Here is a 15,876-nt window from a genome sequence, read left to right as displayed (position 1 = left end):
AAGGCTTTTATCTTTAAACTATTTCAGGCTAAAGCTGCAAGTTCGTCGTTTACTTTTCTCTTCTACAGATGAAGTTACACAAACTTTCAACATCTCAATCCCAAGAGTTTATTTAATTTGGTGTAATGAGGTGATTTTTACCAATGTCATGACTTTCAACTCTTTTCTAGTTCACTTGTCATTATAAACACATTTTGGCATATATTCACGCTAACATTTACGTAACTATTTTGTTCGTAGAAAGAATGCGAGTCCCGTGGCACTTATTTTTATCTTTTTATCTTTTAGAAGCATATTATAATAATATACCTTCTCATATCTTATCTTATAATTCTATACTTTATAATTTCCCCCCTATATCACACTAAATTGGTTTTCCCGTGTATATTCTATTCAAAATTTGAAAATTTGGCACAGCATGTAGCTTGCAAAAAGCTCCGTGTCCCGTACTTTTGTTATTGTAAAAAAATCATGATATAAATAGCATTTTGTCTAATTATTTAAAACTTCTATATCGATTTTAATATAGACTCCTAACGGTCATACAAATTTTGAGTACGATTATTGTACTCAGACTTAGATTTCAACCAATCAAAATACTGGATTTGATGTTTCGAGCACAAATGTATTACTCCGTGTACTGAGTAAAGTTTTATGACCGATATCCACCTTAACATATTTAAAGTAGTTTTACATAATAGTGAACGGAACGGATATGATCCCCGTGCCGGAGATCAAATAAGAATATTCAAGCAAATGCAACACCAGTCTGAATTACTAGTAGTCTACTTTGTGAATTCTTCAGCGTTAACTGGCGCAATTCCAACAAAAAATTGTTTTTGTTGGAATTGCGCCAGTTAACGCTGAAGAATTCACTGACAAAAATATGAAAAAGTTAACACATGGTACGTAATACTATCATCAAATAAATGAAATTTCGTATGATAACAAATTTGCAAGAGCGACTTTGTGATGTGTGATACTGATGGCCAAAAATGTTGAGAAATTTCAAAAATATTAAACCATTATCATTTTTATCTTCATATGTTTTTTTTTTTTATTTTCAGTAATTTTTTTTAGATAACAGAAAAAAATGAGAAAATACAGAATAAAAAAAAAAGAAATACAAAACACACAATGGTATAGAAGTTCCGCAAGGTAAAACTTAAATTGCGCCGTATTATTCCACTTTTAATATATTTTATTTATCCAACCGGTTGAGGAACCAATGTAGAAGCATGTTTTTCTAACCAGTCTTCGTATATTTTTATTTGATTGCATGATGCAATTAAAATGTCATCAACAGCTATATCACTTTCCCATGGCGTTGTACTTTGTCCTATGTCCACTTCAATTATAATGTCAATCTATAAAATGGAGAAAAAAGGTCTACCGTTAGCCATCATTTAAGGAAGTCAAAAATTATATTTACAAGCAGCGTCTGAAGGAGAAAATTCCTTTTTTATTCTGTTTCAACAGTTGTATAGTGCTTGTGTGTGTGGCTCATCCATTCGTTAGTTCATAATTTGTCACTTACTAGTACACGATTTGTCTTCAGCAACCAGTTAAAAAAATTACACTTCTTTTTTAGTTTATAAAAAATATATAATAACAATAGAATAGACAATTAAACATAGCAGTAGAATATGGAATGCAGAAACAAGTTTTGATTTGTTGTTTTAATCCATCCCAAAAATTATTTATCTATTGTGAGAACGTCATCGTTAGTTAAATCTCGTGATTCTGATTTTTCGGTTGTTGTTTTGAACATAGCATCATTTTTTACAACTATTGATTGGCATCTAGAACATATATTGTAAAGTTGGAAATCATGTTTTGGTTTCTAGATGGGTAACTTGTGTTGCTGGTCAAATCTCTCCATGACTAATACCACATCTTTTCTTTTATTCATAAATATTATTTGGTTTAATCTTTCCATTTCTTTTAGCTTTCTATACGTCAATGGCTGCAACAATGCTTACCATTTAGGAGCTACTAAGTTCAAGCCCCGTTTTTAATTGAGTTGACGTGTTGCTTAATATGTTAATTTCTAAACTTCAATGTTTTTTGAGTTTCTGTTTTTTTGAATTTTTGCTGTGGTGATGCCTGTTTGTTTATAATTACGATTTTAAACGGCCCCTTTTAGTTCTTCTGACTTTTAGCGTACCCAGTACAACTTAAACATTTCGCTTCTTAAAATCTACTTTCATCTGAAAAGTTTGGAAATCAACTTTGCTTCCCAACCGATACGATTTTCTACAGAATACATTGAATCATGATAAATTCTTTGATATAGGGTTACAACTTACAATGAAACTAATGCATCAAAGGTTCCAAATGGTAAAAAGGAAGTCATTTCCTCAAAAGTTAGCGGAAGCCATCATGATTTGGTTGACCGTTATTGAATCTATGTCAATGATGACCACGGTTCTATTTGTCTTGACCACTTTCTCTTTTCCTCAATCGTGAAAATACCTAATGCAACTTGTTACCGTATTGTTTTACTTTGCAATGAGTAATACGACGTGTGCCATTAATGGATCAGAAATCTCTTACTCTTCTGGAGTGCCTGAGTTCACCACCGATTTATGATGGGGTTCGTTTTCTGTGTAGTGTTTTGCTATTGTTTTCGTTTGGACCTTAAGACTTTTTATTGTTCTTTTGGTATTTTCTCTCTCTTTTTTTTTTGCATTATAGAATTGCAGTCTTCCTATTAAAGGTAAGAGTTTGCATAAGACATAATTTAGCTTGATAATACTAAGGGGACACACCGTCTACAAACATTGGCATCGACCTATAGTAGTTGAAATTGATGTAAAACCTACCTATTCCTTTAAAATGCATATTGACAGGGATAATCTTCACCGCAAATACTCACAAACAAAGGATGAGAAAGATCTAATGTATACAATGGGAATTATGTGATTGCGAGTCTTATGGAATAGACTCAGAACTCAAAATTCCAAGTTCAGCTTTACCTTACAGGTCAGGTTTTTAACAAACAAGCACTGACTTACATTTTGATTGAAATTCAATGCTTACGATTTCTAATATTATAAAAAAAACATACCATTTTACCAATTGAATCTGGCTTGATTTGCGCTGAAATGATTCTCCGTATCCATTTCTGGGAATTTGTTCCATCATCTTTCCATATCAGTTTTGTTTGTGAAGTGTTTGATGGTGCTACGTACACCTGAAGCGAACCTGGAACTATTCCTTTGCCATATGTATTAGAATAAAATCTGCAACATTTATCAGTTGTTTCGATAATATTTTTACGGAATCAAATACGGTATGAATATTAGTTTTCTTTGTATATTATGATAATAAGGTATGATATTGATAACTTCCCTTTGTGGTAGATGGACAATATATTGTTAAATGATATAGTTACGGTTGCATACATTGTAACACGGCACCTTTAATCATATTCCTCCAAAACATTTGCTTACAAAAATACATACCTCTATTCACAAACTTAGGTCTTTTTTGTGCAACTGGCTCATTAATATTGTGTTTTTTTTCAAAATTTCCCTCGTGTTAATAAATCGAACTAAATGTCTGTAAACGCTGTTATTTTTGTTCAAACCGATAACCTGCTAATATTGCATATTTTGTATCATTTAAATGTTACTTTTGCTCATTAAAATCCAATGTTTTCCATTTTATTGTATTTTGTTTTCATTTGAATTTTATGTTTGTTTAATTTTATTGATTTATTTAATTTGATATATTTTTTTTTCAGTTTGTATTTTGTATTGTTCATTTGAAAACGACGACGGATATGTTCCAATTGTAACCACAAACTCGTCCTCTTTTCTTCGAATGTGACCTACCGATTTAGACTAATCACCGTGTTTGTACACGAGTCGACGAGTGCCACATGTAGGGCAGGATCTGCTTACCCTTCCGGATCACCTGAGATCACCTTGGTTTTAGGTGTATGGGGTTCGTGTTGCTCAGTCTTTAGATTTCTATGTTGTGTTTTGTATACTGTTGTTTGTATTCTAGGTCGTTTTTCGTTTTTTGTCATGGCATTGTCAGTTTGTTTTCGACTCATGAGTGTGATTATCCCTTTGGTATCTTTCGCCTCTCTTTTGCGTTGTTTATGTGTCCATATTTATTTTTTAAACATTCCTTGATATTTCACAAATTGAATAATTGACATAGCTCTTTTTTCTTATTATGACCAATAAACTTTAAAAACTTCTGCTTTTCCTCCATTGACACCTTTACACATTTATTATGCTAATATTTGGCCACGTATCACAGGCACTTGTCTCAGAATTTTTTTTCCTATATACCTTAATTTATATTAAGGTAAATAGGATTTTTTTTTTCTGAGACAAGTGCCTGTGCCACGTATGCATAGTTTAGTCAAATAAATCTGAATGAACGTTAACTTACGACATGCAGACTCCTCCCTGAACATCGCCGTGACTGATATTAGAATTCCTCATTCTGAATTTCCTTGTTTGGTTATGCGTTTGTTTGTATTTTTCAGAACTTTCAACATACATATAAAAACCTTAAAGGAATACGTAGAACAATTAGAATTGTTTCGAAAATTTCATGGATATGACTGCCGTCTCCAAACAGCAGTCGGAATCAACACTTTGTTATATTTCCTGCTTTGTTAATTGGAAATTTCAAAATATCTAATTTAATTTGATTGGTGTGTAAAGAACGACATACTAAGGTCAAATATCAACATTGTACACGATATATGACTTACGTGTAATATAGGTTGAAACAAATCTGGTGGGTTCAGCGTATAATAACTTTAAAGTTAGGGGGGTCGAATAATGATTTACGTGTTTCTTACTAATAGATGGACAAGTCAGAATGTTACCAGCTGGTAATGAAATAAAACAAAAATGGAAAGCAAACGTAACAGGAACAATCAGTTACAAATAAACACCGAAGCGAATCTGATTGGCAGTTCAGCTTGTTATTATGGAAATGAAATGTTTTGTGAGCATATTAATATAAGTTACCATCTGAGGTTTCCCTGGTATGATCAAAGACAGGTCCAGTTTGATGTGTTTTTGTTGATCCTGCTTGTTTGGACCACTCTTCATAGTCTTGATCGGGGTCCGATGTATCAGTATTCCAATTGCAAGTTCCAGGTTCGTCAAAATTACAAAAGTTCACTACATTATCTGTAAGTAAAAAAGAGTTGATAAACTGTTGAGATTTTATGAAAAAGCAATAATTTAGGTGATAGTAAAGGAACGATTATATGAGTTTTAGATACAAGTGGTAAAGTTTTTTTTTCAGTCTTAAGTTATACTGTCGAATGTAATGTTTGTACTGTTTGTCGTGTCGCCTTTTTCAGTTGTTGATGGTGTTTTCTTTGTTTTTGACTTACAATTAATTAAATCCTTAGTAACTTTTATTTCTAAATATTTGTATCTTCTTTTCATAAATATATATTGCAAATTCTAGCGTTGGAAATATTAATGATGACAATAAATACTTACTTGTAAGTAAACACAGTGGCTCGTCACCAGACCAAATAACATCATTTCTACAAAATCTTTCTGATGGACCAAATAATACATATCCAGCAGAACAGTTATATTGTATTTTGGAACTTATTTTTCTATCTGAGAATGTTACATTGCCATTCCTTGGTGCTATTGGCTTGGAACACATTTCTTCAATTTTCTCTACAATATTGAACTTGATGTTAAATTTCTTAGAATCGTTTAAATTTTGTTTCGAAATATTTTGTTCCCCGATCATTCAATACATATAAAATTTAATATCAACATATTATATCATATGATGCAATTAAGGTTTATGAAACTAGATATGTGTACAAAAGATATACTGTAACACTTTGAAGAGTTATCGGCCTTTATTATATATTAAAAGAAGATGTGGTATGATTGCCAATGAGACAACTCTCCACAAGAGACCAAATGACACAGAAATTAACAACTATAGGTCACCGTACGGCCTTCAACAATGAGCAAAGCCCATACCGCACAGTCAGCTATAAAAGGCCCCGAAATGACAATGTAAAAAATATGAATGTCAAGAAATGAAATAAATAAGTTAACAGCATCTCTTTATACTTAATTGAATCACATATGAATGTAACATTTGCATTACTACTTCTCACAACCAGATCCTTTAAGATTTGGTTTTTATTGACAATCTCCTTGGTGGATGTAAAAAACTCTTCATAGATACCAGAATTACAATTTTGTACGCCAGACGCTCGTTTCGTCTACAAAAGACGCTCTAATCAAAACTGTTTAAAGGCCAAATAAAGTACAAAGTTGAAGAACATTCAGGACCAAAAATTCCGAAATATTTTGCCAAATACATGCAGCTGAGATAATCTTTTCCCGTGGTAAAAAGTCATTACTTTTTCGAACAATTCAAAGTGTTGAAAACAGTTAATTTATAATTATGACAATATAGATGATAATTCATGTCAACACAGAAGTGCTGATTATTGGGCAGGTGTAAATGATTGACTCTATGCTGTCACTATTATTGGGGAGCGTTTATTGATTAAGAATGTACATGATGCAACCATAGGTGCTTGAGGACAGGATCCTGTGTTGAGCCCCATATTTCCTCCCCTTCATTATCATAAACCCCGATTTTACAATATATATCAGCTATCTGTACCCTATGACTATAACTAGTCGAGTGGCACGTTGAAAGTGTTCATGTATATTCGGAGTAAAAATATGGCATATGGGTATTCATATGGTACAAACAGCTGATATATACTGTAAAATCGGGGTTTATGATAATGAAGGGAAGGGACTATTGGGGGCTCAACACAGCATTCTGTCCTCAAGCACCTATGGGTGTAACATCATCTTTATCTCTAGATCACTTTGTATCATAGATAGGTAAAACATACCACAGTTATACAATTTTTGTATTCTGTTGATATCTTTCTCTGTTAAGTAGTCTCGCTGACCGATCTCGCATTCTACGTGTTGTCGTGGTTCAAATGTGCGCTTCAATGGATCAGTTGAGAACGTTGTTGGAGAGTAATGCATTATTGAACAATAATCATATGTCTCCAGTAGTAATACTGACTTTGCAGGCATTTTGTTGAAATTATATGAAAACTCTGAATAAGAAAAAATACTTCTTATGATATATTATTCCGGAAGAAAGTAGTTTTGAAAAATGCATTTACAAAATATATTTCAGTACCTTATATCACAAAATCTAAACCATTTAAAATTATTTACGGATTTTGACGTTTATTCAGACGATTAAGATACATGTCAATATTTGTATAAACATGATAACTAATGCAATACGTTTCCTAGTTTAAATCATCTGATGTACATATGCATCCTTATAAAGATACCAGTTTTGCATACATCTATATATGTAATGTTGTCTTGTGTATGGTCGCTAAAAGAGCATAAATTGCAAAATAAAAAAGATAATTTTGACAATGTTTATAAGGTTGAACAGAGGTTGTAAATGGAATTTCTGACAAAAAATGACATCAATTTGTCAATTTAAAAAATCTAAAACATCTACAGAAAAACATAAAAGTGTCAACAGTAGACATATGTCTATACAATACATCAGTATTAATCAACATCTTATATAGAAATTGTGTGAATAAATTCAATAGAGACGATAAAATTCATAAGAAACAATATCACTAACTAAGTTCCATAAAAGATCTGCCATAAATACCAAACTTAAGACAAACACTTAGTAGGATCAGTACTTGACTTTGAATCTGAGCTTATAATGCAAAATAATGTACAAAATAATCATTGTCTTGATGTCCGATAACCCTAAATATTACCTTTCAAAATATTGTTTTCGTACACTGTTATATAGTCATCCCTATCTGGTCGTGTATGTTCATGCCAGAAACCAAGTGTATGCATTAATTCGTGCATTATGGTACCATTTTTTAAGCATTGATTACCAAGGTGTAATATCTGCGCGCCACCAGTCCTGCCAATAGCACTGTTACATCTACAAGAAGGCAAGAATTATACAATCACTCACTTCACAATAAGAGTGTCTTTACATCAAAGTAAAACCCAACAGCTAAACCGGAATTATTTTTTGGTCCTAGTTTTTGCAAAATATTTTAATCCTGATCAGACTGATTTTAAAAAGCAATTTAACAAAGGAATTATTATTAGTGATACTGAAAGCAATTTCTTTTCAGTGATGAAATGTCTGTCGTATTTGTTTTCGTAAATTGTTTTGTTATAAATTAGGCTGTTAGCTTTTTCAATTGAATTGTTTCATATTTGTCATGTCGGGGCCTTTTATAGCCGACTACTAGTATACGGTATGGGTTTTTCTCATTGTTGAAGGCCGTAGGGTTGCCTATAATTGCTTACATCCACTTCATTTGAACTTTGGTGGATAGTTGTCTCATTGGTCAAATGCTGATTTCAGTCTAAATCTGCATGTTTAGAAGTCAAGATATAAACAGGAACGAGGGCGAACTCAGTAGGGATTACATTAACTACTAAAAAACGAGTCTAAAGGAGTGAGACATGGTATATAATGTTACATTCTATCCATCTTTATGTGCTTAATTCTTTATGCTCCTCCTACCTGACGCCCATCAGTAAGTATCGCAGCTACACATGTGACTAACACAGTGCTAATGCAAGATTGGCTGCACTAATGATTACTTGAAAAAAAACAGTTGGAGGGGGGGGGGGGGGTGAGAGTGATAACAAATCAAGTCATTGAGGAATCCCCAGAAATAACAAATGTATTCTTTTTAAGAAAAGATTACCTTAGCAATATTTGGAAAAACCTTCTGAAATTTGGTTCCTTAATGCTCTTTAACTGTGTACTTTATTTGACCTTTTCAACTTTTTTGATTCGAGCGCCACTGATGAGTCTTTTGAAGACGAAACGCGCGTCTTGCGTACACAAATTATAACCTGATATCCATGATGAGTTTGATTAGATCAAAAATACAGACAAAGGCAAATATAGTATTATATCATTACATACTCCCCAACATTCTGTATGAACACAAAGTCTTTTTCTGTTGTTCGTGGAATAAATGTGATACATTTTCTTGTTATTTTCATCATGTCTGCAATGACTGCTACGATATAGTTTCGTTCAGTAGAACCTATAAAAGAGCAAAGAATATAGTCTTTTTGTAGCTTTTATTCGTATAATATAAAAAAAACTCACTCAAGAGGTTATAAATTAGGCGCCGGGCTACTTATTTGTCCAAATAATCCGTGCTAAAGTACGTCCATTATTCATTTTTCAAAATTCAATAATTAAATAGTTCATTATTCATTATTCAACGTTTGGTAATATATAATGAATACTTAAATAGTTTATATTTCAGTATTCAAGTTGAAAAGTGAATAATGAACTAGATCTGTTATTATTTGACTGTGACACTATCACGTATTTTTGAATTCGACATTTTTGATGTCAACTGACATATTTTCACATTTATAAAAAAAAGAAGATATAATCTGTTCACCGCCGGTTATTTTTTTCTTTTTTGCATGATTCGTTGAAGTTTTCCCTAATTTCTTAATGAAATGTTGCTTCGATTTTTTTTGATTTTTTTTTATTTTGTTTGCGCATCTGCTTAATTCCTCTTAGTTTGTTCTTTCATTTGAAAACAAACGGTTACGGTAGTGTAATTTCATCTTATTAATGTAACATATTGATAATTAAAATACGTCATTTTAATCGACATAAATATTGAAGGGAAATGGTATTAAAAAAGGGCGACCTACATTGCGCGAATTTGAATATGACAAGCATTACGCTTGCGCGCAGAAATGGTATTACGTTTGCACGAAATTACCTGCAATTTACCTGGGACTTTACCTTGGATTTTATCCAGAGAATAATCTAAATTTTACGGTTTTGTTTCAGGAAAATAAGTTATGTCGTTGGTTGTCTATTATATTTGATTTTCGTTTATTGTTTAAACATAAATTGACAATCATACCACATCTTCTTGTTTCTTATATCAATAAATATATATTAAAGAAGTCTTTATTTGTTTATATAATCCATAAATCAGTCCTTGTCTGGTACTTATACCCGAGCGATTTCAAATCACGTTGGCGGGAAGTTTCCCCAGTTTATAACCTCAAAAATTGTTGAGCGGTAAACCGAATTTTGTCCTTTTCTTTGCGCTTTACAAGAGCTTAGTTTTCACTACCGCGAATTTCAATGTAAATAGTCGCCTGAAGCAGTATAATCTCAATGGAGGTGTAGATGCTGAATGAGTAGAATTAAACTGTTCATTGTAATAGCTGTGAAAATACTCTGGACCATAGTTGGTACGTTTTGTGGCTAAAACAATTTTCAAAATGATTAAAAGTAAATTTGTTTAATTTCGGAAATCATAATTTGTTTATATCAAGTCAAGGATTTCTTTTTATTATTTTTTTTATTCAATCCGGGCAAACGTGGTGACTTTTCAACAGGTAATTTTCAAGCAAACGTAGTTTTTTTTCGCGCAAACGTAACGCGTAATACATTGGACTAATGAAAATAGAAGAGGTAAATTCTTTGTCACAACAAAGAGCTTTCGTACAAATAGAAAATTAACATTTTTGGAAAGTGTTTTCTCTGCATTTGTTAAGCTTTTAATTTATTCATTCAATTAAATCTTGTGACTAATTAAGTTTTTTTTACTTTGGTAATGATTGCTTACTTAGCAAATAAATATGCTCACTTACTATAGTTATTGGGTGCAAATGTATAAGGAACTACATTATTGGTCCATGTTCGTTGATAATTCACCACAGAGTTACGAACCTACAATTAAGATACAAATCAGACCTTGTTTCAATGAAATGGTTAGACGGCACACATTTCACTAAAAAAGTTCCACAAAAAAATGTAATTAGTATCCGCATATTTAAGCAAACCGCCTCGGTTGTGTCGTGGTATCGGGGTTGTCTCGAAAGCTGAAGGCCATGGGATTGATAACCTAGTATTTAACCCGCCGCAGACTTTAAAATAGACGTTTGCTGTTTCTCAGCTGAGCATTTAGGAGTGTGAGCAAAGACTGATCGACTCGAGGCCGAAATATGTGATTATCTAGATTGACATGTTTCCTGTGGATAATGCAGGGTATACTAATATGAACGTCCTGAATAACAGGGTGTAATGTTTGCCGCTGCACATCAAGTATAACATGTAATAGAACAATAGAACGGCTTTAATTGGTCTCTCATTTGAATAGGTTCGTACAGAATCGAGTGCAATAAGGCATGCAAATTATTGTCTGGAATTTTGAAATTATATAATAAAAAAAACCTGTAAAACAGAGTGATATTTCGGAATAAGAGTATGGATGTCAAAGTATATATTATTTCAAACAACTGAAATGACTTCGGCACTTTTTACTGCAATACTAATATATAATAGACCCACACATGACTTCGAAACAGGTAGAATGCGCGGATTTACGCTAATATCAATTTTCTCTGTATTTCATGTAAAAATCGTATAGTGAACATCTTCATTATGATCAAAAATGAACCTTTGAACTAATCCATGCAGGAATAGATCTAGTATAAGTGGTGTTATATGTAATGCAAATGAGTAGTAGTATTGGTGATGGAGATGGTCATTGGCGGATCCAGGGGTGTTCGGGGGTTAGAACCCCCTTTTTTCTTTCTTTTTTTCAATTATGTGAAAATTTCATGGTGTTCACGGGTTTGAACCCCCCCTTTTTTTTAGGAATATCTTATGGTTATTATAGAAAAAAAACAAGCATATAACCATCGTCACTGTAGGCAATATTCATGCGCACTCATTTTGTTTCTGAACAAGTACTTACGTCACGTTGACCTTCTAGAATGTCACCTTGTATTAAACCTGGAATATCTTTTCCTGAAATTATTTGATAATGTTTTTTTTTAATATTTCCATATATGATTATTAAGTTTTCAATGATGAATTATAGTTATTCTAAAGAAAGCTTGCAAGTAAAAAATCCAACGGTAAGTCGCAATCATGAATTTCATACATGAAAAATGCAACAACCTTGGTCTTCCTGTACACATACAACTTTCGAAAAGATGACTTTAAATTTATCCTTATGAATACTTGGTTCAATAGCTTCCTTTTCAGCAGCAACTCTCTATCACACAGGCACATGTCTCCATTTTTTACCTACATACCTTATAATGTAATGTTCTGTGTTCTATTATCGGAAATTCACGAAGGAAATGCAATATCGTATCAACAGGCAATATATATATATATACTTCGTATGATATTGCTACATTAAAATGGAGTTAAAAAATTTAAGAATTTAATTCAAGATAAGTTCTTAATTGAAATGTCCTCCCTTTAAAGTTCTATATGTGAGTCAAGATGTGAAGCAGATCGAATTATATATGTGATTTTCTTTATTGAAAGTTTAATTGGATAGGAGGGTCAACATAGTCACCTTACTTTATTCAGTGAGAGGACATTATAGCTAGAGTTGAAATAAAAAAATAAAACATAGTGGAAGTGTCAACGTTAGCTTCTTTTAATTCCTCTTGGGAAGCCCTGTGTAAAGTCTATCTTATACGAATAAACGGAACAAGTCGGTGACAAGAGGAGCACATTTGCTTCCCATGGAAAGGCATATGTCTTGAAAAGCATGTCAGGACCTATAAACCTATGTGTTTACTAAAATATATTGATCCAAATAACATAATGTCGATTGTTTTTCCATGAATTAAGTGGCAGTATAGAAAACTTTCGCTCAGTCTGACTTATTCCAATGACATGTATACCAATAACATAGATGTGTAAAAATAAAATACAGATTCTATCTTTTAAGCAATTTAGTTATTCATGCACTTATGCTATAAAAATAGTTTCTGGCAATGATCGGGATAATGGGTATAAACATTGAATACTTTATAACGTCGCAGTTTTTATTGCGTATTGTTAAATCTTAACACTGTTCTACCTCTCATTGAAAATATAGTTCATTTTAAAAAAAGAGTTGCAGTGTTCAATATTGCACAGAATTTGATACATTTGGGTAAGACCATGAATAAATGATAAATCAATGAATATCTTACCAAAATTCTGTTCTGGTAGTGTAGGGTCATTTTTCATTGCCTTGAGGTAGGCAGAGATCTGTAAACAAATTTTGCTCTAATGAATGTGTGTTGCAAAATGTTCTGCTTGGGAGACAGATTAATATAAGGACTTGTTGCTTGTTGTGAATGTGAATTTATATTGTGATTTGTATAATTTATGATAAAATATTGTTTACTCTAAAATGTTCTGTTGTAAACAAAAAACAATTGATTTAGTCAAAAACATTTCAGTTATTTAGTACTATAATTACACCGTATTGTTAACGAAGGGTCGATAAATTCCATGACACCCACGTTTTAATTCCAATCTGTAATATATATACTTTCGTAAATGATCCGAAATATTATGGTAAAAAAAATGGAATTCAGCTAAATATGGAAATTCAATGAAAAATAGATCATCAAAAGTTAGCTTGCAAATGCTAAAAATACTCTAAGAAGTTATATAACGATATAATAATTAAAACAAAAATAACGTAAAAATTAAAAATATTAAATCAATAAACGGCAGTTCAATATACATATATACCTCAGATTCTGTCGGGCGACATTGAACATTTACCAAGCACATACATAAAACTCCCAAGATTTGATTAGCCATGATCGACATACTGGTAGTAAGAGGTTCTGTCTATATAAATACGGAAGAGTACTAAGTTTGTTTTAATGTGAATTAAACTAGGCCAATAGTTATGATAAGCGGACACCCCCCTCTAAGATCTTCGATACCCGTTTAAGAGCCTACATTTACGAAATTCCATGTCAAATGTTTTATTTATACAAACTTTGGTAATCCTATTTATGATTTGATCACGTCGTTTGCACGTTTTTCAACGTAGAAACTTAAATATGTTACGGGTTTTCCTGAATTATAATCTGTCAAATCTGTAATCAAAACTTGTCAACAATCCCAGGCAGACTTTTTAAAAATTGTTACTTTGAATCTGTTGAAATCATATCCTTGTTTTTTGTTGACATAAACCGTTTTAAAAGAAGCATTGCAAACTTAAATCCTATATAGCAAACAAATATATCTTACTGCAATAACTCATGTTAAAAAGAAGGGGTGTGGATTTTAGTCATCAATAGTTTCAACTTTTATTGTTTTATTGCTTTGTATATACCTCACACGGCTTAACTGACAGGGAAGCCCGGTCAAGCACGCCCAATTGCTCCGTAAGGGATATATACTCTTTCGGTTGTAAAGTTATAATATAAACGCCTGATTTATTATAGCGGATCTTCTGTGTTTAGATCTTGCGAGTATGAGACAGCAACCGAACAGCAAAAAGCCATCTAGAGGTCAACATAGGTCTAAATAAAAAAACATAGTTGCGTTTTTAATCATTTTTCAAAGGACTGGTGTGAATTGGTTTAACTATCAATTTTGACAAAGATCTTCTATCAAAATCAAATTCTTTAAAAAATGCGAAATTTAATTGCTAAAAATTGACATTTCAGGGGGAATTACTCCAAAAATCGGTTAAATATTTTTTCGGAAAATTGCAAGGTAAAGGTAGATCGGCCTTTCTATGCTGATATTCGTTGCGAAATCAATTTTGCTATCACTTTTTGAGATATACATGTAGGCCAAAAACTGCAGTCTTACCCCATAGACTGTTTTTAACAGTAGCTGCAATGTTTATGGATGGATCAAGTCCACGTTTGTTTTATTATTTTTAAACAAAAGAGAGGCGAAGGATACCAAAGGGACATTCAAAGATTCCCAAAGAATCATTCAAATAAAAGTGGTTACATTTAGCTAAGTAATGTCAGAGGAGATGTGTGATTTTGTTTACAACTAAAGTGAGTTAAGCATTATACCTGTTCATATTTTGCAATGTATCAACTGCAGCAGATAAAAAATGTCGTTTGAATCTATTTGAATATGTTTCAACCAACCCTTTTCCCTCAATCAATCTTACGATCGTTCCTTTATTTATCAATGCAGGCGCGGATCCAGGATTTGCTGTTGCCGTGCGCTCTTGATATTTAGGAGTTAGAGGATCATATTTTGACAAAATATTTGCAGTAATTTTACATATAAATTACATTTTTCCACTTTAGGCCCAGGTCTGAATCCGCAGCTGAATGCATTGCAGACGACATGAATTGCTTAAGCGCGGAATCAAGACAACAAAAGCCGTTTGGCTGAATGTGAAGAAAAAAAGATCTAAAGTACATCACGAAATAAACCTTTGTGCCAGAGATACTAAGGATACTAATGCTGCACCTTATTTATTGCCAAAAGTTTTGTATAGAGTAAGATATTTCTAAACCGGACCAGGTCCCCCCTAAATGATGACATTACGATCCAATGTAGTTCCCATATAAAGTCATTCTTTTTCTTTGTAAACGTACTATCGTAATAGATAGATTAGCCTTTCACATTTGAAACGCATTGGTTGCCTTGTGGTAGCATACATGGTAGAGAGTGGGAAGTCGTTGGTTCGAACCCCGGTCGGGTCAATGAAAATCTGTATTTCTGTTTATGCACCAAGCACGCGGCATTTAAGAGTAAGGGCAAAGACTGGTCAGAATAATGTGTTCGGGTAGGGAGGTAAGGCTTCCTGTCGACCGTTACCTTGTGAACTAGCAGGTAAAAAAGGCTCAGTCTACCACAAAGCGAGGTTTACATTCAAATCACAATTGTCATGTTCTCGTTCTGAATATACATTTAGTTGCCACTGGACGCTAAACAGTCATAACAGATGACCATCATCATCTTTCACATTTATAACTTTAAGTCATAGACAAATTGATTGTTTTATCATGCACCTACCAATTAATTAAAGTA

The 15,876-nt window shown here is 32.6% G+C and overlaps 1 protein-coding gene across 1 annotated transcript; it reads right to left on the bottom strand.

The window, feature by feature from the left end:
- Positions 1-1,079: 1,079 nt before the first annotated feature.
- Positions 1,080-13,095, bottom strand: LOC127709509 (zinc metalloproteinase nas-15-like). Its single transcript, XM_052215115.1, has 11 exons — positions 13,059-13,095; positions 11,816-11,868; positions 10,707-10,785; positions 8,995-9,118; positions 7,811-7,986; positions 6,893-7,108; positions 5,487-5,675; positions 5,001-5,165; positions 4,411-4,531; positions 3,071-3,245; positions 1,080-1,367 (listed from the first exon to the last, which is right to left on the bottom strand). The coding sequence occupies exons 1-11, from the start codon at positions 13,093-13,095 to the stop codon at positions 1,206-1,208; spliced, it is 1,497 nt and encodes a 498-aa protein (XP_052071075.1). The 3' UTR covers positions 1,080-1,205.
- Positions 13,096-15,876: the final 2,781 nt, after the last annotated feature.

Source organism: Mytilus californianus, unplaced genomic scaffold (genome assembly GCF_021869535.1).
Source record: "Mytilus californianus isolate M0D057914Y unplaced genomic scaffold, xbMytCali1.0.p SCAF_7, whole genome shotgun sequence".
NCBI lineage: Eukaryota > Metazoa > Mollusca > Bivalvia > Mytilida > Mytilidae > Mytilus > Mytilus californianus.
This window is presented reverse-complemented; position numbering and strand designations above follow the sequence as displayed.